The 26,650-nt window shown below is 43.8% G+C and overlaps 1 protein-coding gene across 1 annotated transcript; it reads left to right on the forward strand.

The window, feature by feature from the left end:
• Window positions 1-8,323: 8,323 nt before the first annotated feature.
• LOC129334008 (mas-related G-protein coupled receptor member H-like) lies at window positions 8,324-9,334 on the forward strand. Its single transcript, XM_054985931.1, has one exon. The coding sequence runs from the start codon at window positions 8,324-8,326 to the stop codon at window positions 9,332-9,334; it is 1,011 nt and encodes a 336-aa protein (XP_054841906.1).
• Window positions 9,335-26,650: the final 17,316 nt, after the last annotated feature.

Here is a 26,650-nt window from a genome sequence, read left to right on the forward strand (position 1 = left end):
TTAATGTCACCATTAGAGACAAGCATGAACAGCAATATGAACAAAAAACAAGCTACAAACAGCCCAATCAGCTGTTTGTGAGCAAGCTGTTCATGAGGCCCCATTCCCGACGAACATGTGTTCATTCCAAGCCCTGTTCATGGTGATTATCAGCCGTTCATCAAGCTAGACAGTCTGACACCTTTCAATCAATTCCCTTGGCAACAGTAGGCACGGACTTTCTGTCTGAACTCCTGTTGCCCTGGAAACCCCAATTTAAGCCCAGGGGCAATTCACCCCTGACTCAGCCGCTTGTCAGGGAAAACCCTGACAAGGGCTGAGTGCGGCCTGCCAGGGTTTAAATTTCCCTCTCCCTGTTGCTGCGCAGCACAGGAAGAGGGACATTTAAATCTCCCACTCAGCTGATTGTCAGGGAAACCCCTGACAAGCAGCTGAGTGCAGCTTGCTGGGGTGAAATGCCCTTCTCCCTGCTGCTACACAGCAGCAGGAAGAGGGGCACATCACCTCCAACTCAGCCGTTTGTCAGGAGTTTCTTGACAAAGTCTCCCCCCCTCCCTCCAGCCGGCTGGAAGGAGGGAGACTTTGAAGGGAAGGAAGTTCCCCACGCTGTTTGCAAACAAGATAGGGAACCGTCTTCCCTTCAGAGTCTCCCCTCCCTAACTCACGCCAGCTAGAAAGAGGGAGACTTTGAAGGGAAGGATTTTCCCCATGCCATTTGCAAATGGTGCAGGGAACTTTCTTTCCTTCCAAGTCTCCCTCTCCCTCCCTCCAGCCAGCTGGAAGGAGGGAGACTTTGAAGGGAACGAGGTTCCCCACGCTGTTTGCAAATGGGACGGGGAATCTTCTTCCCTTCAAAGTCTCCCCCCTCCCTCCCACGAACAGCCAACCACAAACATGTTCGTGAACAGGGTCATGTTCATGGTTGTTCATGATTCCCTGTTCGTGGATGACAACGAACATCGTGTTCGTTTTTTTTTCCTGTTCGTGCCAATCTCTAGTTACCATAGCATGGATCCAGGTGGCCAGGTTGGCCATGTCAAGGTAAGAAGCCATCTTCCTGGCTAGAGTAAGATTGTAAAAGGCTTTTTTTGCAGCTGCCTTAACTTTTTTTTCTACAAGTAGTGCTGGATCCAATATAACCCCTAGTCTCTTAACTGCGTCTGCAAGGGTCAGACAAACGCCTTCAAAAGTGGGGAGTACAATGTCTTTCAAGATCTGTGCCTTCCCAACAAGCATCACTTTTGTCTTCTCTGGGTTTAATTTTAATTTGTTCGTTTTTAGCCATTTTCCTACAGCAGTGATCCAAGATTTCTACGGCATCCTGAGGGGACCTGGATAGCGAGATGTGGAGTTGAGTGTCATTTGTATATTGGTGACATCCAACTCTATAGCTGATTTCCAACACCAATCCTTTAGGTCTCTAACCTGAATGGGTCTCCTTGCAAGTAAAAGAGTTGGGTGGAATTAACAGCAAGGAGAAAGGCTATGCAAGAGGGGTAATGGTGAGATAGCTTCACCAATGCCTACGGAGTTCCTTCCCCAAGAAGCAGACGAGAGGTACAATGTATATTTCAAAGAGTAATATTTTATTGAAAAAGGAAACAAACACACTCACATGACTAAATAAAAAATTTGGTTCACACACAGAGTCGTAGGAAGCCAGGCAGAAGTTGGAAGAGAGTGAGGGAGGGGAAGTGTATTTATGGATTCTGGAGAGCAGGGAAGTCGGCAGAGGAAGCCAGTAGCTTCAAACGTCCAGCGTTCTCAGCCCAGAGAGAGAAGGCTTAGGGAAGTAACACTAAGGGAGCAGCGTTTGTGGGTCCTGGAAGCTTGCACAGTTTGAATGGGCTGGAGCCTCAGTTTATATAGGGTAAAATGTGTCCTGAGGCTGGGGAGTTCTTCAGCCATCAAGACAAAGACCGTAAAGGTCAGTCTCTGGGAATTACAAAGGTTTGATTACCTCTTGATCGGTACTGCCAAGGTGTGTGAAAGGAAATGTAAAATCAAATGAACGTAAGAACCCAGAACTGTTGCTACTGCTACTGAACCTTGGAATGGACTGCAGCGGCAAGACTTTTGTATGCGCAGAAATGGAAGACACAAGAAATACCAACTGTAGAAGACTGGATTTATAAACTGTTGTACATGGCGGAAATGGACAAAATGACAAGGAAACTTAAAGATCTTGACCTAGGGCAATACATTGTTGATTGGGGGAAATTGAAACAATTTTTGGAAAAAAAATGGGATGTAAAAGGAGAACTGTGGCAGTTTGAGAATTTTTAAAGAAAAATGAGGATAAGGGAAGAGAGAAGGGATCTTACCATTTAGGGGGAGTATAACTATAATCTAAGCTAGTATTAGGGTTAGGGGAATTTTTTTAGAATTAATAAATATATGACAATGAGAGTAGTTAAATAAGTATATTAATGTGGTATATTATATATAATACATCATGTTAGAGGATCAGATTGTATACTATATTATGTGATTGTGTTGTACTGTGTTGGGTGCTGTGCTACATTGGTGGCATGGCACACAATAGTGGGCTTCGCTGTGTCACCCGATTAGCACATTCCAATGTCTTCCTCCCGTGATTACATTTTCTATCCTAAGATTGAGAGCTATCAAGATGCATTGATAACGGTATCAAATTCTGGGAATGTTAGTTTTTCCCTCCCTAAATTCATCAACTTAGCTCTGGTGGTGTTCATTTGATTTGATTTGATTTTTTTTAAAAAAATTTTATTGGTGAGTAAAAATTCCAAATTTAATACATACATTCCCTTAATATCTAATTAACCCTATCCCCCACCCTTTTCCTCCCCCCTCCCTATCGACTTCCAACAGCTTTCCAACCCCTGACCCTTCTTATTACTTAAATCTGTTTCATTTGTACTTTCCTACCACATGTAATCATAATATCCCTTACTCTAAGCACAATCTAATTCTTTTACACATATTCTATCAAATATACTATCAATATAGTATACATCTTATACCCCTCAATACAGCATAACAGTGTAATGTAGTATAATATGTAACAAGGATGTTATTTTAAACTTATTCTATTTCCTTTAAATATATATCCTGTCAAATATAATGTGTATTATAAAACCCCTATTGTCTAGGCTTCAAGCCAGCTGCTCAGGAGGACTGCAAATCCAATCACCGATGTCCTTTGCGTTTGCATGCTTGGGCTGGGTCCAGCAATATTCTGCCTAGCCAGCTTGGGAATTTCCCTGATGCAGACATGGATGCTTTAATTCAGGGGCTCTGTGATCTTTTATATCACAGGCTTGTATTAACTGTGTATCAAACATGGTGAAGGCCAGGGCCGACTGCTTACAGGTCCATCCCATGAGAAATGATTTAAACCACTCCAATGCACATCCTTTGATGCCCACCTCTGTCTCTAAATGCCTCAATAGGATGGCATGGTTTGTTGTGTCAAAGGTTGCAGGTGGATCAAGGAGGAGCAGTAAGGAGGCATGGTCTTTGTCCCTATTTAGCCGGAGATCATCCTGCTACTAGTGCTGTCTCTGTCCCATGCCCTGGTCTGAATCCAGATTGGAAAGGGACTAGAGCACTAATGTTTTCCAAGAAGATCTGGAGTTGGTCACCTATTGCTCTCTCAATTACTTTTCCCAGAAAGGGCAGATTAGAAACTCGGCGATTATTGGAAACGACATTTTTTTGTCTAGGGATGGTTTTTTTACTTAGAGGACTGATAACCACCTGTTTGAGCGGCTGGGGGAAGATGCCCTGAGTTAGAGATTGATTTATAATTGACCTCAGTGATTCACTTATGTGGTCCTTACTTGATTTTAACAGCCAAGATGGGCAAGGATTGAGCACACAAGTAGTGGCTTGCACAGATGTCAGGATCCTGTTAATATCTGTCATTGTAATTGGTTCAAGGCAGTCCAGCTGCAAGCTAGATGGAGTATTAGGCATTTTTTTCATCTTGTCTGCATTGCAGCTAGCATCTACATCAGAGCGTATTCGTGCTGTTTTATCAGAAAAAAACTTAGCAAAGGACTCACAGTTGATTGTCAGTTCTTGGGACTGTAAAGGTTCAGATTTAGGGGTTAGGAGGTGTCTGGATATCTTAAACAGTTTGGATGGTCATGAACTATCTGATGCAATGGTTGCTGAGAAATAACATTTCTTTGCAGCTTTCATTTCTGCTTCATAGTCCCTCCAGTGGGTTCTGTAGCATACTCTGCTTCCATGCAAATTTTTCGCCAATATCTTTCTATATGTCTTCCAACCCTCTTTAAGGTCGTGGTCTTTTGGTGCTACACCTCTGAAGATGCCAGTCACAGCTGCTGGCGAAACGTCAGGAACTACAATGCCAAGACCACGGCTATATAGATCAGAAAATCCACAACAATCATTGTTCTCCAGCCGCGAAAGCCTTCGATAATACTTCGACAATACACCTCTTTAAGTCAGCCAGCTGCATGGTAACCCATGGGTCTGGCTTCTGTCTGAAGGGCTGGAGGGGTCGACAAGGAGCAATGGTGTCAATAGCTTCAATTAATTAGCAACCAGGGCCCCATTCAAACTGTGCACACTTCTTTGGATCCGAGCACTGTACCCTTAGGGTCTCTGTCCCTAAGCCTCTCCCAGTCAAAAACTCTGGCGGTTTGAAGCCCTCTTTCTTCATAGACTACCCCGCTACTGAATAGGTAATTATCACCCCAAATCCCTCAAATCTATTACAGTTTCACCACTGTTTTTCCTAAGAATCTTTTATGCTTGCAAGTTACTTCTTGTGTGCGTGTGTGAGACAGAGTTTCCCCCTTTAAATAAAAATACTCCTCAACTCAAGAACACCACCAGTCTTGTCAATTTCCTTGGGGAAGGGACCCCGTAAAAATTGGTGGAGATCTCTCTTTTTACACCTGTTACTTAGTCTTCTCCTTGCTGCTAATTCCTCCTACTCATAAGTAGAGATGGGCACGAACAGGAAGAAAACTGAACATGGTGTTCATTGTTCATTGCCATCCACGAACAGGGACTCACGAACATTTATGAACATGACCTGTTCACGAACATGTTCATGGTTGGATGTTTGTGGGGGCCAACAGGCTCTCCTCCAGCCATCATCCAAGTTTGGTCAAGATCCCTACCGCACCACTCCCAGAAACCTGACCTGAGCAGGCACCAGGAAAGGTACCAATAATAAATAATAGTTTGGCCCCAGAGCCTGGCAGCAGCCCTGGGACTTGAAGGGGTAGATCCCTATCCTACCACACACAAAGAAAATTCAAGCTTTAATGCACTCTCCCTGTCTCTCTCTCAAAATGCCAACAGCAACTGTCTCTCCCTCACTGTCTGCAAAACCAGAGCTGGGAGCCCCCCCCCCTCCCTGCTAGTCTTTGCTTCCTTGTAACAAATTTGAAGCTTCACACTTGAAAGGAAGACCTGCCTATCAAGCTAAATTGGGCTTAGATTAGGGTTTCCAGGGCAACAGCAGGAGTTCAGACAGAGTTCAGGCAGTCTCTGCCTAAGTTGCCAAGGGAATTGATTGCAGGTGCCAGACTGTCTGGCTTGACGAACAGCAATGAACGAGGCTTGCAATGACCACCTGTTCATTTAGAATGGGGCCTCATGAACAGCTTGTTCTCGAACAGCAGATTGGGCTGTCCATGGCTTTTTTTTTGTTCGTATTGCTGTTCATGCCCATATCGACTCATAAGGACGCCCGTTCCCGGTAACTTCCCTTCCACAAAAGAAAGTAATACTTCACTCAACAATTCCCTATCAGTTTCTGGGTGGGCTTCCTCAGCCTTGTAGATCTATCTATGGGACACCAAATCCACCTACTTTCGCCAGCCACTCAGAAGGTATCTCCTAATTGGAGTTGCTCCTGAATTGCCATTTAAAGCCTAAACGAGAGCACTCTGCCAGCTAGCATGGGGGCGCAATTCAAGCAATCACACTCTAGGGATGGCAAGCTGACCTGCTGCCCCTTCTGATAGCAAGATTGAATAGGCAAGGTGTGGTTCCAGAGATCAAATTTAAGGAATTCAAATTACGAGAAATATTAAGAAATAAATACAAGAAGACACATGTTCTCTTCAAGCTTTCAGGCTGAGCAAGAGAACAATGAAAAGGCAACTTTTAGTTAACTTCTTGACTGAACAGAAACCGTTAATAGACTTTTTGCATGAAATGGATAACAAGGATTTGATGACATCCGGATTTATGGATTAAGAAACATGAACAATAGGAAAAAGAAGGGTTTTGTGACTAACCTAGAATAAGTGTGACTCTAGAAATGATATATACTTGTGGCAGAGAAAATCGGAACTCAACCTGTAGTGTAATCTAGGGTTGTTGTTGTTTTCTTTTCCCTTTTCCTTTTCATTATATAGATATATGTATTGTTAGTGTGTCATGTTTAGAACTGTGTGTTTTTTCTTATTCTCTATGTTTATTATGTTATGGTGCATAGTTTATAGTTTAATTAAAGGGGAAAAAATTAAAGGCAAAAACATGCAGCTCTCTGTCCCTACGCTATGGACTTGTCCTAAGCAAAAACATTTTAAAGGGCAAGCTAGCCGTACTTGAAGTTGCAGCAGTTTAAAGTCCAGCACTGCCTTCATTCTCATGGACTTCTCTCCATTCTCCCTTGCTACATGGACAAGATGGGGTCCTCAGGTAAAGGATTTTCCATCATGGCTTGTTCCTCCCTGGTCAGAAGCTGTTGAAGAAGAGATTCTTCTTTATGTAAAAGAAATCAACTTTGGAAAATCTGCCCCACCTGTGGGTCGTTTGGATTTTCCTGCCCTCAAAAGAAGAGTTTTCTTTCTAGAAATTTGGTTACTCTGTCCTTTTTGGGTGTGACCTGGGAACATGTTAGATACTAAGCTGTTGTCCTGCTTCCACCAGACTTCTTTGCCTAACCAAGAGATCAAGTGCTGTGTACTTGGAGACTGTTGGCTCCTTGTTTCAACCCCCTTCTATCTGCATGCAATGAATGTGCAGCTGGGTCTCTGCACATGGACAGAGTGTAGTCACAATAACTGAAATCTTGGGGGGAATTGCTGAGTGGAGGGCATTTCTCTGCAGCCACCATCAAACCTTCAACCATCCTAGCTTTTATTACTATTACTATTACTACTATTACTATTACTGTTACTGTTACTGTTACTGTTATTATTGTTATTATTAAGAAACATAACTACAACTACAGAAGAAACAATAATAAGTTGAACAATAACAGTAAAATCATGGAGTAAGAACAGCAAAGATAAGATACACTTAGAACAGTCTTAACTATATATACTAACAGATGGACTTATCTTTACTAGCAATAAATTCAAAGAAGGGCCACCACTTTTCAAAGAAAGACGATTTGAGAGAGAGATTCTTGTTTTTACGTACAAGATACGATAATTTTTCTAATATGAATTGATCTACATTTGGGATACTTCTCTGATTCCATCTTGCTGCTCTTAGTGTTTTAGCCACCACCAGTAAGCTATCAATTAATTCACGCCTGATTGTTAGAACATTTATATTTTGCCAGAAGTCAAGGAAGGTAATTTGGGGATCAAATTGAAGGTCATAACCTGTAATCTCTTTTATTTATTTATTTATTTATTTATTTATTTATTTATTTATTTATTTATTTATTTATTTATATTTTAATTTATATACTGCCCATCCCAAGGGGCTCTGGGCGGTGAACAGTTAAAATCGATAAAAACAAGAAACAACAGTACTAAAATCAACATACAAAACAATAGAAAAATAAATTAACCAGGTGCAATGGTGGGGAAGAACCCTCCCCCACCCCAAAAGTGGGAGGCCGACATGACACCACCCCCTTCAACCACCGAATGCCTGGCAGAACAGCTCTGTCTTACAGACCTGGCGGAATGATAATATGTCCCACCGAGCCCGGGTCTCCATTGACAGAGCGTTCCACCAGGCTGGGGCCAGGACTGAAAAGGCCCTGGCCCTGGTTGAAGCGAGGCGGGCTTCCTTAGGGCTGGGGACCACCAGTAAACATTTATCCGCTGATCGAAGTGGCGAGAACAACCCTCCTAGCTTTATAATAGCTTAAAGCTAGAAAAAAAACCCTGAAAGTGCAACGGCCTTTATTTCAGACCAGAAAGAAGCCTGTTGTGGGAAAAAAATGCAACAAACTCAAGTGGCCCATTTTCAAATTGGTTGAGGTCTGCAATACAAGGCAGAAACATTTATCCAATCATCCTCCTAAGAAAAATGGCATTACTCATTGTTCCCTTTCTCCTAACAGAAACGCAAGTCCAAGAAGTCAATACAAGAATCTCCAAAAAAGAAAATGAGCCTCACAACCAACGTTCACTTGACAACGCTTTCCATGATGGATGCAGAGTGGGAATATAATAATAGCTTCAGTTATAATGCCACTTCATTTCCATATGAAGATATTTCATCTCATAAAACCCCTGATTACAAAAGTGAAGAGAATCTTTTTTTTAATTTAGAAACATTTATTATTATGTCCATATTGGTGATCTGCATTTTAGGTGCCGTGGGGAATGGAATCGTCATCTGGCTTCTTGGCTTCTGCATTAAGAGGAATCCATTCATCACCTACATCCTGAACTTGGCCATCGCTGATTTTGGACTTCTCGTGTCATTGATTATTATTGTTGTTGTTAATGAGTCTTTTGGACAAAGTTATCTTTCTAATATTATTTTTGCTCTGTTCTTCTTTCTCTTCCTATTAATGTCCAGCGCTGGTCAGTTTCTCCTGACTGCTATCAGCATTGACAGGTGTGTGGCTGTCTTCTTCCCACTTTGGTATCGATGCCGTCGGCAACCACATCTGTCTACCGTTGTATGTGTCCTAATATGGGTCCTTTCCACCCTGCTTTCTTTCATTACTATCATTATCCAAATAATTAATTTTCATGGAAATATTATTGTAAAATATTACCAATTGATTGTGAATGCTGTGCTTTGCCTCCCCTTCATGACTTCTGCTGCTGTCGCCCTGTTCATTAAAGCTTGCTGTAAATCACAACATCAGAGGGGAAAGCTTTTGACCGTCATCTTGCTCACTCTTCTCTTCTTCCTCTTCTTAGCTTTTCCATTTAATGTCCTAGCTATCTTGAGTTTTTATAATTATATCCATTTATATTTTGAAGTTTGTGCATTGGCATTATCCTGTTTAAATAGCAGCGCTAACCCTCTGATTTATTTCCTGGTTGGGAGAGAAAGGAAGGCTGGACATAGGGAGAGCTTGAAGCTAATTCTCCAGAGGGTTTTCAAGGAGGAGGAAGGCTGTGCTGAGGAACTGCAACCCCCAGCTGAAACCCAGTTATGAGGCCTTTGGTGGTGGTGGTGGAGAGTGCCCTCAAATCATAGCTGACTTATGGTGACCCCTGGTGGGGTTTTCATGTCAAGAGACTAACAGAGGTGGTTTACCATTGCCTGCCTCTACAACCCTGGTCTTCATTGGAGGTCTCCCATCTAATTACTAACCAAGGCCAACCTTGCTTAGCTTCTGAAATCTGACAGGATCGGTCACATGTGGGCTTTCCAGGTCAAAGCAATTTTGAAGTGTATAGCTATATATTTAATGTTAACAGTTATATCTTATAGTATACTGTATGAGGGATAACATACAGTTGTCATGAGGATCTTTTGGTTGGTGGTAATTGTGAATATAGCTCTCCACAAGCCACAGAGTGAGTATGGCTGCTTTAAAATGTACAGCTTATATATGCCATGAAGGGGTACTAATAATAATAGATTGTCATGGTTGTATATTCCTTGCTTAAGTATGGTACTCCTTGAATGTCATATTAATCACATTCTGATGGCAAATAATTTTGTATGGAATTTGAAGGTTTAAGATAATGAATTGGCCAAGAATGCATGCCCTATCAAGCAGGGCAGTTGGCTGTTGTTAGAAGATGGTTATGACTATGAGCCTACAAATAAAGGGACTAAATTGATTATCAGCTTGTTCGTGGAGGAGGCTCCATGCTTGTTTATTGCTAATCTGGATTCATGTAATTACAATTCTGTAATTATTGGTTTAGGATTAATGTATGGCATTATCCTAGTATTCAATGTATCCTACTGTTTTGTCAGTGTTAAAGATGTAGAATAAAAGATAAAATGAATACAAGATTCTCTAGTCGGCTTGTGTACTGTATCTACAGCAAGGCAAAAGAGCATGGTTGGGTGTACATCTTCATTGGAGATTAATAGGCTGTTATAGGAAAGCTAACTAGACACTTAGTGGTTCTTAGGAACATACCTATATCTGGATTAGGTTCTCCAAGCACCATCCACAAAACATCCACGTTCTATAGCTCCTTTACAGACACCCAGCTAGTGAAAGGAGCTGCTTTGCAAAGGTAGACTGAAAGACACATGAAGAAAATATTGATATGGTACAAAAGACAAATACATGAACAAAAACAATTCTTTAGTGGTTAACATATTCAGAGTTTAAGCAGACTACAGGGTACTTTTTATCTTTTTTTAAAAAATGATACCAGAATACAAAGAAGCCATTGCACACATTTCTATTTCCATAGAGCGGCATGCAAAGCCTATGCTCTAGTTAGAATTGTTATGCAGAGAGGAATTACTTTTTCCATAATTCACTTTCTTATTTATATCCATTGATTCCTCTTATTCTCTTTTAAAAGCAGACTTTCCATTCTCTTTGATTTCTTTTTGTGGACAAACTGATACATCCTTTTGTAATGTGAGCCCTCGCAGTTCTTTAATGTTACACACCACTGGGTGGTGCTCTAGCAGGAAGGGGAGGAAGATTTGGGAAGACATCATCTGCCTCTGAGCCTCTACAGAGTGGAATTCTGAAAATTTGCAAACCCTTCTTTTCTGCCTGTCCTTGTCTTGAGTTTTACTTTGATGAAACAGCACTGATTAGAAACTGAGTCCAAGTTCCTAAAAAAGAGGAAAAGAAATGGAAAAAGATTTTATGAAGAAATTGGGAGAAATGGGCCTTTCTTGTAACCCTGCTACCTGCTGCACTGTTTCTGTACTGTCAGGCTCTGAACATCTCGACAAGCTATTTTCTTTTAGGTTGTTACCTGAATGGCTACCTGAGTCTATCCTCTGTCCCTGGGAGATGCCCCTGTCAGCATGCCCAGATTGCAGACTGGCACGAAAAGAGTTAATGTATAAGCTGGGCTCTTTCCCTATCTACATCATGGTCCCATGGAAAGCGCTAATCTTCACTGTAACCTAATGGCCAGGAGAGTGTAATGAGAGACGGGAGGGGCAGATAAGCGATGAGCTCTTTCCCTACTACTCTAGAGCAACTGCAAGGAATTAAAAGATGAGTTTGATAATGGGGTTTTACTACTATGAAATAAACAAACAATGGAATAGCAATGGGTATGAACTGACATGGGAAGCATTTCCATGAAAGAGTTCGCCCTTCTGTGGAAAGTCAAATGACAGCAGCGGGGAAAATGCCCTTATTTCCAAGCAAAATATAATCCAGTCACTGTTGAGACGAAAAGGAGATTCTGCTTTACATCGCACCATGGACCACTTTCATTGAAGTGTTTAGAGCAGCCATGGTACGCTAAGGAAAATTATCCCTAATGGTTCAAAAAGCCTGATGCAAATATGATTGGGGGTCAAAAAGCACCCCAAATACAAGTCTACCTTTTGGGGACTCTTTTCTGTTTTACAGAAAGAAAACTGCAGAGGAGTTAGCCGTGTTAGTCTGTAGTAGCAAAATCAAAGAGAGTCCAGTAGCACCTTTAAGACTAACCAGCTTTATTGTAGCATAAGCTTTTGAGAATCACAGTGCATATGCCGAAGAGAACTGTGATTCTCAAAAGCTTATGCTACAATAAAGTTGGTTAGTCTTAAAGGTGCTACCGGACTCTTTTTGAGAAAGAAAACTGTAAGTGATAAGTCTGTACTTTGGGGCTATTTAATTTACTAATGCGTAGATGACATAAAGACATTCTACTAATAAAAGTGTAATGGAACAGAGATTCGCCCCAATTTCATTAGCTGGGCTTGTGTGAGAGATTTCAGAATAAAGTAAGTTTTCTGTGTCAATCATTCACCTCACTGCATTACAAACAACATGCTGACATCCCCTCCAATTTATACAAGCACACACATGTTCCAACCTCTGCAATTAATTGAGGATTCCTGGCCACCAGGATATGAAAGGTTCTTTTCCAGATACATAATAACTAAATATACAAGCTGAATTGATTCAAGAAATGCAGTCTATTTTTTTTGGAAATATTTTTCTCTTTTTGAAATACCGTGTTTTTATTACCTTCTTATTATTTTTGTGTGCTAATAGATTAACATACAAATATTGAGGATATATACTTAGTAGATTGCAGTAACCTGAGCAAAGCAGGGAGTAAAATATTTGGAATATTTTCTTCTGATAAAGTTTAGATCTTAAAAATATTCTTCAATATTTTATGATGACCTGACTCATTGTTGATGGAGGGGGAAATATTTATTTAGTAGTTTATATATTTGGTCACTTATAAGCAAATTGATTTTTAAACTAGCTAAAGTAATTAAGTTTCCCTCTTTTCTTCTTTATGAAATAACATTTCTGCCTATTATGTTTTTATTATTTATTCTTTACTTTTGTGAGTTAATGGACTAACATATTATACATATAATAGGTCAATCTACTAATTTAAGACTAGACCAATTATAATCTATTAAATTGGATAAAGGAATTAATATCAAATAGTGTATGATAGAATTTAAAGTGGATATAAAATATAAAAATATCTATAGCTTTTCTGCTGGACCTCTAATAATGGGTGAAAAGTATAATTAATGCTATTTTGGATTATTTGCCTTGGAATTGAGGGAGAGGGGTAAAAATATCTCATTTATTCAATTTATATCTTCATAGATCCAGAGGAGTTAGCCATGTTAGTCTGTAGTAGCAAAATAGAAAAGGGTCCAGTAGCACCTTTAAGACTAACCAACTTTACTGTAGCATAAGCTTTCGAGAATCACAGTTCTTTGTCAGATGCATGGAGGGTAAGAAGAAACTGGTCCCATTGTCAATTAGTCTCATTATCAGAAGCTACTGATTGCATCTACTCCCCTCTCCCCTCTCCACGTATATATCTGACCAGTTTCTTTTGGCCATCCATGCATCTGACAAAGAGAACTGTGATTCTCGAAAGCTTATGCTACAGTAAAGCTGGTTAGTCTTAAAGGTGCTACTGGACTCTTTTCAATTTATGTCTTGTTTGTATTCTACTTTATTATTATTATTCAACCCATCCTACTATATAATTCTCTTAATATCTATCCGACGACTCACATGGATGCCGGTGCGCATGCCCGGGCGCACCAGCATAAAAGGGCGCCGGGGAAGGCCACGGGCAAGCTAGCCTGGCTGGAGGAAGAGGGTGACGCGGGAAGAGCGACGCGCTCAAGCGCCTATCCGGGGCGACGGCGAAATGCCCTCCCCCTTGGAGCCCCGCAGCGCCGCGCCTGGCGGGGCCTGAGCAGGCAAATGCCCTCCCCCTTGGAGCCCCGCCGCGCTGCTCTCACCAGGGGCCGAGCGGAGGCAAAACGCCCCTCGCCCTCTGAGCCCTTCAGAGCCACGGCGTGGGCGGGGATGGGGGAGGTGAAGCGCCCCTCGCCCTCCGAGCCCGGCCGCGCCACGGCTGGGCCGGGCGAGTGAAACGCCCATCCCACCCCACACCCCTCCTGCCTTTCCACCCTCCCCGAACCACCCCTGCCCTTCCTACCTGCCATCCCTCTCCAGACCCCTCCTGCCTTTCCACCCTCCCCGAACCACCCCTGCCCTTGCTACCTGCCATCCCTCTCCAGACCCCTCCTTCTTTTCCATCCTCCCCAAACCACCCCTGCCCTTGCTACCTGCCATCCCTCTCCAGACCCCTCCTGCCTTTCTACCCTCCCCGAACCACCCCTGCCCTTGCTACTTGCCATCCCTCTCCAGACCCCTCCTGCCTTTCCACCCTCCCCGAACCACCCCTGCCCTTGCTACCTGCCATCCCTCTCCAGACCCCTCCTGCCTTTCCACCCTCCCCGAACCACCCCTGCCCTTGCTACATTGAAGCTTGTACTTCAATGGTATTGTTCTTGTACACAGCTAACTCCCAGCATCAACCACCACCCTGTGGCCCAACCAGCTCATAATGTCCCACCTAAACTTGGATAGATCTAGTTGCAAGGGCTGTTTTTCCATTATGGGTCCTCCTCCCAGGTCCTTACCCTGGCCTCTGCATCCCTCCTGCAGGATTAAGCCAGAGAGTAACTCATTTGTCTCGGTCAATTGTGCAAAGTTCTTCTGGGTTGTCCTTGTGGCCAAGAACCAATTTCCAGGGCTTCAGGAGACATGGCGGCTTCCCATCTGCAAAAGCCTCAGAATTGCCTGTGCATGCTCTTTTCCGGCCTTCAGTTATCTGTGCATGCTGTCCCCTCCCAGCTCTTATTTCCCTGATCTTACTCTTGAGCAAGCCCTTCTTCTCAAGGAGGCCTTTACCTCAACAGGAATCCTTTTCTCCCCAGGTGAGCTATTATGGGTGGGCCTTCCTTCTGGTTGCTCTTCAATTGCTGTTGCTGCACCACTTCACTTTCTTCCTAGCCCTTTCACTGGGGGGCTGCCCTCCTCAGTACCATGTCCCTGATCCACCCCCTCTTCCTCTGCAGTAGGATGCCCTGGGCTATGACTTCTAGGTAGGATAGCTTGTTGAGTATACAACTGTAGGTCAGTGGAAGAGTGGAGGGTCACATTTGGCACCTACTGGGCAACTTTTATGCATGCTGGTTGAGCAGGCTTCCACCTATGCTTGTGTAACCATCATGAGCTAATTAGTTTAGCTCAGTAGGGCGGAGTCAGTATCTAGAGTCAAAGCAGCTGAGGAAGTGGCCGGTTGCTGGGGAGCTTGATAACAATTAATGTGCTCTTATCACTTTGAATAAGGTAATCAGAAACATGTTAGATGTGGACAATAGTAACTAGCGGTGTCCGATTTGGTTTTTGGATTCAGGTAAAGTACCCGAATCGGACCCGATTTGCAATGATTTGGGATTTCCAAATCGGCCCTAGCATGCTGGGCCTGATTCGGAAACCCCAAATCAAAGCTTCCCAAAACGATTTGTATTGCTTCAGGAAGCTCCGGGTCAAGCTCCCCAGAGATGTAGTTCCCCAAGGAGAGGACAGAAGCCTCGGTTCTAGTTGCTTCATAATCAGGAGGATTGTAGCAAAAGACTCTTCAATAATTTCTCTTTGTATGGGGCTTAGGAAGCAAACTTTCGCACAATTTTAAGTTAATTTTTTCCCCAAACCTTTTAACAATTAATACAATGGAACTAATTTTTCTTTAATTAAATTAATAAGTGCAACCATACGAAACTTTAAACCAACAATGTCTTTGAAAAGGTAAACAGTTCAACTTAATGGAATTAAACAAGTGATAGAGTCCTTTTTCACTGTCCTTCCAATTTGAAGCAACTGGGACCCAGACTTCTATCCTCTCCTCGGGGAATTACATCCCTGCAAAAAAATAAATAAATACAATCCCAGTAACACCAACCATACACAATACACAAACACCACTTTTAGTTATATTGTTCACATACAACATTTCTGATTACTGTATTCAAGGTGATAAGAGCATATTAATTATTATTAAGCTCCTCAACAACCAGCTTCTTCCTCAGCTGCCTGGCTCTAGCTACTGACTCTGCCCCACTGGGCTCAACCACTTACCTCATAGGGGTTACACCCAGGGCTTTTTTTCTGGGAAAAGAGGTGGTGGAACTCAGTGAGTTGCCCACGGAGAAAGTGGTCACATGGCTGGTGGCCCCACCCCCTGATCTCCAGACAGAGGAGAGTTGAGATTGCCCTCTGCGCCATCGAGCGGCGCGGAGGGCAATCTAAACTCCTCTCTGTCTGGAGATCAGGGGGTGGGGCCACCAGCCATGTGACCATTGTCAAGAGGTTCCAGAACTCCATTTCACTGTGTTCCTGCTGGAAAAAAGCTCTGGTTACACCATGGTGGAATCTGACAAGTCAGGGCGGAGATCCAGGGGTGACCCCCAGGGTCTGACCTGTACTGCTAGTTAGGCCCTTGCCATGTTGACAGTTGTGTTGTTACAATTTAATAAAGTGGCCCTTTAGTTCTCAACTCTTGTATCTGCCTCTTTATTCTGACTTGGGCGGGGGGAGCAAAATGTTACTCATCCCAAAAGCTGAGGGCAACCAGCAAGACATGAGAGGCTAGACAGTAATATCTACAATATGCAGCCCAGCACTCAAAGATAATCTGGGCCAGCAAGTGAGCATCTATCATCATTGCAGAGAAGTTAGCCGTGTTAGTCTGTGGTAGCAAAATCAAAAAGAGTCCAGTAGCCCCTTTAAGACTAACCAATTTTATTTTAGCATAAGCTTTCGAGAATCAAGTTCTCTTCGTCAGATGCCTGATACAGAGACTGCATCTATCTATCATCATTGTAATATTTCCTGGACACGCGATGATGATCTGATGATGTGTTTTCTGTGGGCAGACAATAAGAAGCTCATAAAACAAGTGACACGGTGTGCAGAAAACTAATTCTCCTCCTCCAAAAGCAGGAAAGAAGTCCCAGTTTTGAATCTTTCCATATATGTAAAAAACTGGGATGGGGTTACAAGTCCTCCGGTGGAAGCAGGGGATCCCCCACTCCTACCTTACCCTACCCTGCACCACTTACCTGGCTGGGTAGGGGGAAGGTGCATGAACGTGCCTCCTGGGCTAACTCCAGGCAGGACAATGAACTCACTTTCCAGGAGTGCCTCATTGTCCGTCTTTGAGAGCATTCCCGCTCTTCTCAGTGGGGTAATTTGGACCCCAAGTGCGCCCTCTGTGAAGCGTGCACACATTCCTGTGCCTTCGCAATGATGTTGTCTGGAAGTGACATCACCTGAAGTGACATCATTGTGCAGGCGCAGAAGCTTGCACACACTTCGAGCACTGAGGAGTGACACAGAGAAGGTGAGTGCCTCCCGCCAGGAGTGTAAGGGTACCTGGTAACCCTAGGGGGATGCAGCAAGTAGGCAAAGAAGGAGAAGCAAATGCCTGCACATTCTCCTGTTGTTTAAAATACCCCATTTGCACTAAGAAATCCCACTGGCTCCTTGGTGGATACCGGGAAACGAGGTTAAGTTCAGAATGGACTAGAAAAGAAATGGCTAACTCTTGTTATAATTCTCTCATTACCTAGGCACAGCCCATCTGGCCATGTTGAAGCCTCATAGCTGGATTACTACAACACACTCTATGTGAGACTGCCCTTGAAAGCAGCCCAGAAAGTGGAACTAGTGCAGAATGCGGCAGCCTGACTGTGGGCCAGTCACTGGGAACATTTTAAAACAACTACATTGGTTGCCAGTCTGTTTGCAAGCTCTGTTCAAGGATCTGGTTATTACTTTTAAAGTCCTTCCCATCCAGGGACCCCAGCTATGCTCTTCAGGCAGCCATATATTGACAATCCAGCATCTTAGGGCCAAGCTACACATGACGAATGACACTTGAACAGCAAGTGGATTGAGTGGAGGGCAAGTGAACAGGGAGAAATACACTTGCTGTTCAAGTGTCATTCGTCATGTGTAGCTTGGCCCTTAGAGTAGCTTGTCTGGCATCTACCAGACCTTTTCCATCATGGCTCCTGCTCAGAGCCAAGCTACAAGTGATGCCTGACACATGTTGGACACTTGTCAGCTTCCCTCATGTTTTGATGGGAAATGTAGGCATCCTGGTCTTGCAGCTGTAATGGAGAGCCAAGCAGTAAAACCAGGATGCCTACATTCCCCATCAAAATTTGAGGTAAGCTGACAAGTGTCCAACCTGTGTAAGGCGTCACTTGTAGCTTGGCTCTGTGGAATGGTCTCCCTGAGGCGATGCGGAGAGTCCCTACACTGTACCTTGGAAATCTTCAGGAGGCACTGCAAGCCATCTGTTTGCCAAAGCTTTTGAGGGGTTTTGAAAAGGTGGGCATCTTTTGAGTGGGGAGGGAGCAAGTGAGGGGTTATTTACTTTATTTTGGTTTTAACTATAAATGTTTTAATCTATTATTGTAAGCCACCCTGAGTCACAAAGAAAGGCAATGTAAAAATGTATTAATAAATATAAATAAGCCCAGCAACATTTCCCCCCTCCTCTCTGCATGTTATTTGGCAGAGAAGATTCCTTGGATGAAAGTTACAAACATGAAGAATTTTACTCCACTTGCATGAGGGGTAAAATTAAAATGAGACATTTGTTGTGCTTTCCATTAAATCTAGAATGAGACACCTTTCATCTACCTGCCTAAAATTTAGGAGGGAGTATCAGTTAGCTGAGAATTTCATCCCACTTGCCTGAAAGACAAAACAGTTAAATAAGGGAATGTTCAGGGGCAGCCTGTCCATCTGACAAATCTAGACAACCACCCAGGATGTCAGAGCTGAAGTGGTACCAAAAGAGTCAAAGGGCCACAGGCAACCCCACGAGTCCAGGGTTCAGGGCAAAGAGGGAGCTGAACTAGTGTTCCTCCTTAAGCATGTCTACTACATTTACTCAGAAGTAAGCCCCACTATGTTCAGTGAGATTTACTCCCCTGTAAGCATGCTTAGCATGCCTGTCAAAATCAATAACTACAGCCCTTAACAGATTTCCTTGCCTAGACTGGGATATCTCCTAACACTTTTCCCTCCAAAACCCAACTGTCTTTCTTGTTAAAAGTTAAACTGCCTCAGGTTGTTTTCCCCCTCCACTGCAGAGTTCCTTCACCTTTTAAATGTGATCGGTTCACTGGGGCCAGAGAACATAAAAGGTGGTGTGCCTATGTTGTAATATTCTAAGGGGTTCTCTAGCAATCTGCTACAGGTAAGGAGGAAGCCTCGGGCAATTGTGCAACTCCCAGCTTTTCTCATGTCTTCTTTTCCATTTGATCTTTATTACATTTCCTATCATTTGGTATGCAACTTAATTTTATGTAATCATTGACTTGCCAGCATTGACAATGGAAAGGTAAAAGCACAAAAGGAGACTAAAGAGAAACACATCTCACTGGATCAGGGGGCTGAGCAGCGTGTTGGCTTGGCTTTCTTTGCTGAACATAAACTGGCTTATCTCCCCAGAGCTTTTTTAGGACATGGGCCTCACATGGCAAAAGTCTCCTCCTTCTTTCACTGATGGCGATCTTGACAGCTAAGAAAGGAATATTCTCTCATAAGATGTTGTCAAGCTAAGAACAGTGGGAGGTCTTGTACATTGTGAATTGAGCTTGGTGCGCAACAGACAATTTTTGCCTCATTGCTGGAAATGCAAGTCAGCGGCCGGCCATTCTGGCGCCAGATACAAGTTCATCCACTCACCACATCTGAAGATAACTGATTCTGCCCAGGTACATGTATATTTTGATTCAAACTAGACTGTTCTCAAGTGAGGTGGGGCAAAAAGCACAGTGGCAGAGCTCATGCTTTTCAGATTGAAAGTCATATAATTGTAGGGTTGCCAACTGCCAAGTGGTGGGTGGAGATCTCCTGGAATTACAAAGCGAGAGGGATCAGGCCTTGCAGAGAAAATGGCTGCTTTGGAGGGGGGACTATATGGTATTACACTCAGCTGAGGGCCAAGCTACACATGACGAATGACACTTGAACGGCAAGTGGATTGAGTGGAGGGCAAGTGAACAGGGAGAAATACACTTGCTGTTCAAGTGTCATTCGTCATGTGTAGCTTGGCCCTGAGTCACTACAACCCCCTCATCACCTCTCCCATTGATTAAAACAGGTGGGAAGCTCAAAGCACTTTTCTTGCCATTTGCGAATGTCAAGAAAAGTGCTGTGCCTGCTGTCGCTCTACACAAGGCTTACCGAATAGTTACGAAGCGCTTCGGAAAGTTTTGCTTCAGTATTTCCTAATCAGCTCAGCAACGATGGGCCTGATTCGGAAATAGCGAATTTACCCTTATTGGGCCCGATTCGGGTTAAAAACTTGAATCAGAAACCCGAAGCGCACACTCCTAATTACATTATTTCACCTCATAAATGTGGCAGGCCAGGTAAAAATCTTCAGTCATTTTAAGAGGACAGCTTTGCCAGAGGGTTTCATTTCCCTCTCTGTTTTTTTCTCCAAATAAAATTAGGTATCACGAGTAGCCACCTGAAACACAGTGACATCATTTGGATTATGCTAAATACAAGTATTGTAAGGGAGGAGAACACAACTGAATATGACAGAGATGGTCCCCCCCCCCTCCAAATAGAAGAACTGATCATCTATCCATTAACTATCCTTTGCAGCCTGTGTGGACTGGTGGGGAACGCAAAGGTCATCTGGATTCTCACTTTCTGCAGTAAGAGGAATTCTTTCATGACTTACATCTTGAACTTGGCCATAGCTGACTTTGGCACCCTTTTGAGTCTGTCTGCTAGAGTTATTACTTTGGCCATTCGCTGTCCATACACTCGTGTCTATGAATTAGTTAATGCGCTCACTTTCTTCACTTATAGCACGAGCCTGTATTTCCTGACGGCCATTAGCCTGGAGAGATGCATCTCGGTCCTCTTTCCAATCTGGTACCGATGCCAACGACAAAGGAGAACTTCCGCTGCAGTTTCTTTCCTCCTCTGGATCGTCTCTGGCTTGCTTTCTGGAATGTTGTTGGTATTTGATAATTATAGGTTTCCTATAAATTATTTTGATGTGATTATCACTATTTTTACCATCAACTTTCTAATTTTCACTCCTTTAATGGTTGTTTCTACTCTCATTATGTCCATCAGGATCTGCTGCTCATCCAAGAGACGTTAGCCACCTAGGCTGTACCTTGCCATTTTAGTCACTCTCCTCTTCTTCATTATCTTTGCCATTCCATTAAGTGTTTCATATTTCTTCATTTTCAATGGTTACAATTTTTCTTACCTTGCATATGAAATTTCTTTCGTCCTTGCCACTTTTAACAGCAGCATCAACCCCATAATTTACTATTTTGTAGGGAGAGGCAGGAACCGTCAAGGTAGAGAATCACTGAAGTTTGTGCTCCAAAGAGCATTCAAAGATGAAGCCAATCTTAGAGAAGGGAATTAGTTAGCTGTTGTAGACATGGTGGAGAAAAAACCCTACCATATAACTTAACAGACCATGTGCATAAGGCTTGGCACTTATCCTTCTATATTTTCGGTGCCACTAAAGAAAAAAGTTTCCTGTCTGTTTGCAAAATTCTCTTGCCTTTGCTTTGTAAGCCAAACTATCTTACTTTGTTAATTAGGCAGAGAAGTTGCATTTCATGATTGGCTGTCTGCAGGTTTTGTTTAAAACCAGTACAGTAATTACACCAGTAATTTGAAAAGTTTATCTCCAAAAGCAAAACAAAACTGTGTGTGGATGTTCTCGTGGTATTATTGCATACATTTCCCCATCAGCAATCACCTTCAGATGTCATATTGATTGATTGATTGATTGATTGATTGATTGATTGATTGATTGATTGATTTCATTTGTAGCCCACTCTCCTCGCGAACAGGCTCAGAGTGGGTAACATCAAAAATTACAATTACAATAAAACTGTAAGATTAAAACCCCAATTAATAACAATTTAGTCATAAAAATGATTCTAGATGGGAGCCAGGGTGAAAGGTGAAGAACAGCAGTGGTCCACTGGTGGAAAACCAGGGTGGGGGTTTCACTACCCCCTTAACAGAAGACCAGAAGCAAACTCACCAATGACTCATTCTCAACCCTATGCCTGGCAGAACCTCTCTGTCTTACAGGCCCGATGAAAAGATAGTACAGTTTGTTGGGGCCGACTTTCAGCAGACAGAGAATTCCACCATGTTGGCGCCAGGACCGAGAAGGCCCTAGCTCTGGTCAAGGCCAGGCCAGCCTCCTTGGGGTCAGGTTTTTTATCGGTGGATCGAAGCACCCTCCAGGTGATGAGAGGCAGTCCCTTGGAGCTATGTCAGCAATCCCACTGCTGTTCCAACACTGTCAGGACAGGTTGTCAAGCACAATCCTGAATTGCAAAACTGCCAACTCAAATTTGATGAGACTACTCATGTGAACGGGTTCTCTGTGGAATGAGTCTCAGTACAATAAACAGATTGTGGGAGGAGTGACTGGGATTTGTCCGCAGAATTTAATCTATTCATATTATTCCAACATTCCTGCAGCCTTTGTATATACAGCTAAAACTGGAACAATTACTATTTCGCAGAGTGGAACAATTGCTATTTCTAATTATAAATTGGCTAGTTCCTCCATGGGTAACTAAATTGCACAATCAAGCCATGCTCAGAGGCCACAGGTTCACAGCAATTTTTTTCTATTCTGCCAGGCTTCCTGGACCCTGAGGGAAACTACTAGATATTTGGACTACTTAATAGGGACCATGTGCTTAATGGAAAGAATTGACTAGGGAGATGAGTTAGGTTGAGAACTAGGGGTGGGCTCCACCCAAAAATTTGGGTTTCCCACTTCGGGTTTACCCGAAATGGGGAAAAAGCTGAAATTACCAGAATTCCGAAGTGGCAAGCCCCCCGCCTGCCAGCTGATAGTTTAAAGGGACCTGCCGCTTGCAAGAGGACAGGAAAAAGCCGCTTAAAATTGGCCCCAAAGCTTCCTGAAGCGACACGAATGCTTGGGGAAGCTTTGATTTGGGATTTCTGAATCGGGACCATCTGGACCCAATTTGGGAATCTCGAATCATTACAAATCGGGTCTGATTCGGGTATTTTATATGAATCAGAAACCCGAAGCGCACACTCCTATTGACAACCAGCAGAAAACTTGCCTTCCTGCAGGTGGGAACTTGTTTGCAACATAATGACATCACAGTGATGCACTGACCTCACTACCTGTGCCTCCAGAAATGACATCAACAAATCATCGGGGGACACTAGAGACTCCCTGGTATTTGAGCAAAACTCTATAGTTTAGGCACAGTGTTTGCCCAAATGCCTGAGGACTCCTGGCAATGTGCTGACATCACTTCTGAACACATTGTCAGTGTGTTGGGACCCTGATGACATCCCCCCCAGTTTGTTACCTGAAGGGCTCCTTGCAAATAGGGGGGAATTAGAGGGGTGGAGACAGTTCTCTTCAGTTTGGGACTTGTCCTTATTCAGCCTACACACAGACTTATTCAGTCTACTTCAGCATGGTGAAGTGTGTCTGCATTCTTGAAGAACGGGTATCTGTCTACTTGGCGATGAGGATATTCATGCTAGTGCTGGAACCCTGAAAGCCAAATCATTGGCAGATTATTTGGAGGACACCTACTGATTTCTGATTACAAAAGGATGCACTGGAGTCTTGAGAGGCAACATGCCAGAAATGTTTTCTTGAGAAACTACTGTATATTGATCATGCTTCTTTCTTACTCCTTTACTAATAAAATTAAGTAAATGGATATGTTCCTTTTAGCCCTCTTTATTTTTCCATTTGGAGAACAAATTCTTGTTAGATCCCCCCGCCCCTTTCAGGAGGATAGAAGCCTGGCTAGTCTAGATAACGAAGCAACTAGCCTTATACAATTAGCCTTGCTCTGGAATTGTCAAACCTCCCCAAAAGTAAAGTCTGTGACAAAACATGTATGATATTACACAATGTGAGTAGTCATGTCCGGGGTCCGAGGTGCAGCCCCCGGACTCGCTGTCAGAAGAGGACAGGATGCAGCTGGGAGACAGCAGCATGGCAGACCATGCTGGCATCCCAGCCACAGGCCCAGGGAACTTGAGGGAGACAGTGCAGCCCCAGCCAGCAGGGAGCAAAAGGGAAATGGAGCCGGCTGAGCAGCTGACCAGGCACATGTGGCCAGAACACAGGCGGCCAATCCGGCACCTTGTGAGCAGAGAGGGAGATGGCCAACCCGCATTACTTGGAAGGGCCCTGCTAGCCCCAAGCTGCAAGAAAGGATTAGAGAGCAAAGAGGAACTAGGGGAGGAACACCTGGGAGCTTCCCCAGCTGGACGGCATCCAGCCCCACCTTGCAAGAAAAGACAGAAGAACAGGGAGGGATTGGAATGAGAACACCTGAGGGCATACACAGCTGGAGGGCATCAGGAGCAGTCCTCCCAGGGCTGGGAAGCTGTCCAGGGATAGGAGGAAGCCTGAGAGGAAATGAGGGGGAGGCTGGAGGAAGCCCTACAAAGGGAGGCTCAGTAGAGAGGTAGGGGTGGGTTATGTAGGAGTGGTTGTAGGTGGAGAGGACAAGAATGAATCAGCATAAGCTTGAGAAGGAGGAAGAACGGAGGAGGAAAAGGAGGATGTTCTATAGGGGAAAGGGGGCAAGAGGCTGACCAGACAGAGGAGTGGACAAGAGGGTGGGAGGGTGAAGTATACCCCCCTCAGGCCACAGACACAACACTGGCTCAAGCTCAGAAAGCCACTCCCCGGGAACCCTTGATAGACGCCTGGACGCACAGAGCAGCCGGGCCACAGCCGAGGCGAGGTGAGGGTGTTTACCGCAGACATCTGCCCGGTGCAAGGTCAACTCACGCAGCTACATATCAGCCGAGGGAGGGCAAGGTGGATGCAGAAAGGCCCCCACCGGGCGGTAAGGCATCAGGCACAGCTACACCCAGGCATGAACCTGACAAATCATACACTCCCTCACACTGAAAGAACAGCTTATGAATATGGGCATATCATTAGCCTTTTCCCTCATGTGCTTCAAGCACCAGGCATCCCGTTTGACTAAACAGAACAGTTCCCAACTCTGGCTGGAGATGGAAAATTATTGAAACATGAGTCACGATGCAGGACTGGCTAGCAGCCCCACAGCCTGAAGATGTGCAAATAAGTAAAGACAAAAGTTCTGCCAGGAGCTTCTGAGTTAATCTGATCCGCACCCTGCTGACCTTTCCCCTTCCTAATCAAAGAGAAGCAGAGACCTGATAACTCTTCCCTTTGTCTAATCACAGGTCACCATTCACTATTTTTACCTTTAGTAACACACAGGCAGGTTTAATCAAGCCTTTCCCATTTTATTGTCTCACCTCAGACACAGCCATTAAGCTACTATTTTGGGGCAGAAGATACCATATTGCCCCAAGGTACATTCCACAATATAATTGTAGTGCCATGCCATGTTCTCAGTGTTTGTATGTTCTGGACCCATCCATGCACGCTCAGACTATTCCTGAGCCTTTTCTCCCCTTTCATGAGATGGTGACCATCTTCACTATTGCCTCTGAGGATCCCTCTTTCTTCAAAACCAGTAATTATAGCCCTCCCTGAAACTGCTTTCCCATTTCCTCACTGTTTTCTTAGTTAGCTCTGTGTGTTTTCTGTATGCTTGCCTTTTACTTCTCTGTTAACAAAGTAACCTTTCCTGTTGAACATCTGCCTGTTTATTACAGCCTTATCTAAAGGAACGATCCTAGTATACATTGGTAAAGAAATCTCACAGTTATCCCCTCTCACCGATTCTCCTTGTAGGCTAATTCCCCCAATTCACGATACCACCTATTCAGGTAATAATGTCATCTTTTGTATACAAGAGCCGCACCAAATCTCTTAATTTCTGAGTCAAAAATTCTGGTTTTGATAGTTATTGAAAAGCCCTTAATAGATAAGAATAGTGATTTTTCAATGTGTAGCAGAGGTGCCATGGGTTTCAAGTCATCCAGAAGCCTTTAGATTACATGTGTATCAATAGATTGTGGTGCTTGGTGGATGGGTCAAGCACCTCCAAGGAGCCGGAGGGGAAATGATAGTAACCAAAGAGACCAATCATTTTGCAGTGGATGGATCTAGGGCAAGTGGATGAATGGTGCATGTTAACATCTGCACGTGAATCAGGGCCAAGCTACACATGACGAATGACACTTGAACAGCAAGTGTATTTCTCCCTGTTCACTTGCCCTCCACTCAATCCACTTGCCGTTCAAGTGTCATTCGTCATGTGTAGCTTGGCCCTCAGACCTGCCATGTTCTCACAGTTTGGTGTAGTGATTAAGAGCAGCGGGACTGTAATCTGGAGAACTGGATTGGATTCCCCACTCCTCCCACTTGAAGCCAGCTGGGTGACCTTGGGTCAGTCACAGCTTCTAGGAGCTCTCAGCCCCACCCAGCTCACAGGGTGTTTGTTGTGGGGATAATAATAACATACTGCTCTGAGAAGGTGTTAAATTGTCCTGAAGGGAAGTATATAAATTAAATGATGTTGTTGTTGTTGATGATGATGATGATGGTAAGAAAAAGTCATGCGAAACCAGCATCTGTTTAACTGAGAGCCAAGCTACAAGTGACGCCTGACACAGGTTGGACACTTGTCAGCTTCCCTCAAGTTTTGATGGGAAATGTAGGCATCCTGGTCTTGCAGCTGTAATGGAGAGCCAAGCTGTAAAACCAGGATGCTTACATTTCCCATCAAAACTTGAGGTAAGCTGACAAGCGTCCAACCTGTGTAAGGCGTCACTTGTAGCCTGGCTTTCAGGTAAACCCCGTGATAGTGCTGGGATGACCTCTGAAAGGATTGACTGCTGTGTGTAAATCAGAAAAAAATCCAAAACACTGCAGAGCCAGACAGGGAGTAAATTGTTGGAGAAGCGACAGCCTGCAAAGAGTCTCGTTTTTGTAGATACTGCTGAAAAAATAGTTTAGTCCACTTGTACCCCAGGGGAAGCTGTGGAGCATTCTCTAGTGTT

This window comes from Eublepharis macularius, chromosome 7 (assembly GCF_028583425.1).
Source record: "Eublepharis macularius isolate TG4126 chromosome 7, MPM_Emac_v1.0, whole genome shotgun sequence".
Classification (NCBI taxonomy): Eukaryota; Metazoa; Chordata; class Lepidosauria; order Squamata; family Eublepharidae; genus Eublepharis; species Eublepharis macularius.

What these genes read in the sequence shown, in the direction of transcription:
- LOC129334008 (XM_054985931.1), top strand. Translation starts at nt 8,324, where the DNA reads ATGAGCCTCACAACCAACGTTCACTTGACAACGCTTTCCATGATGGAT.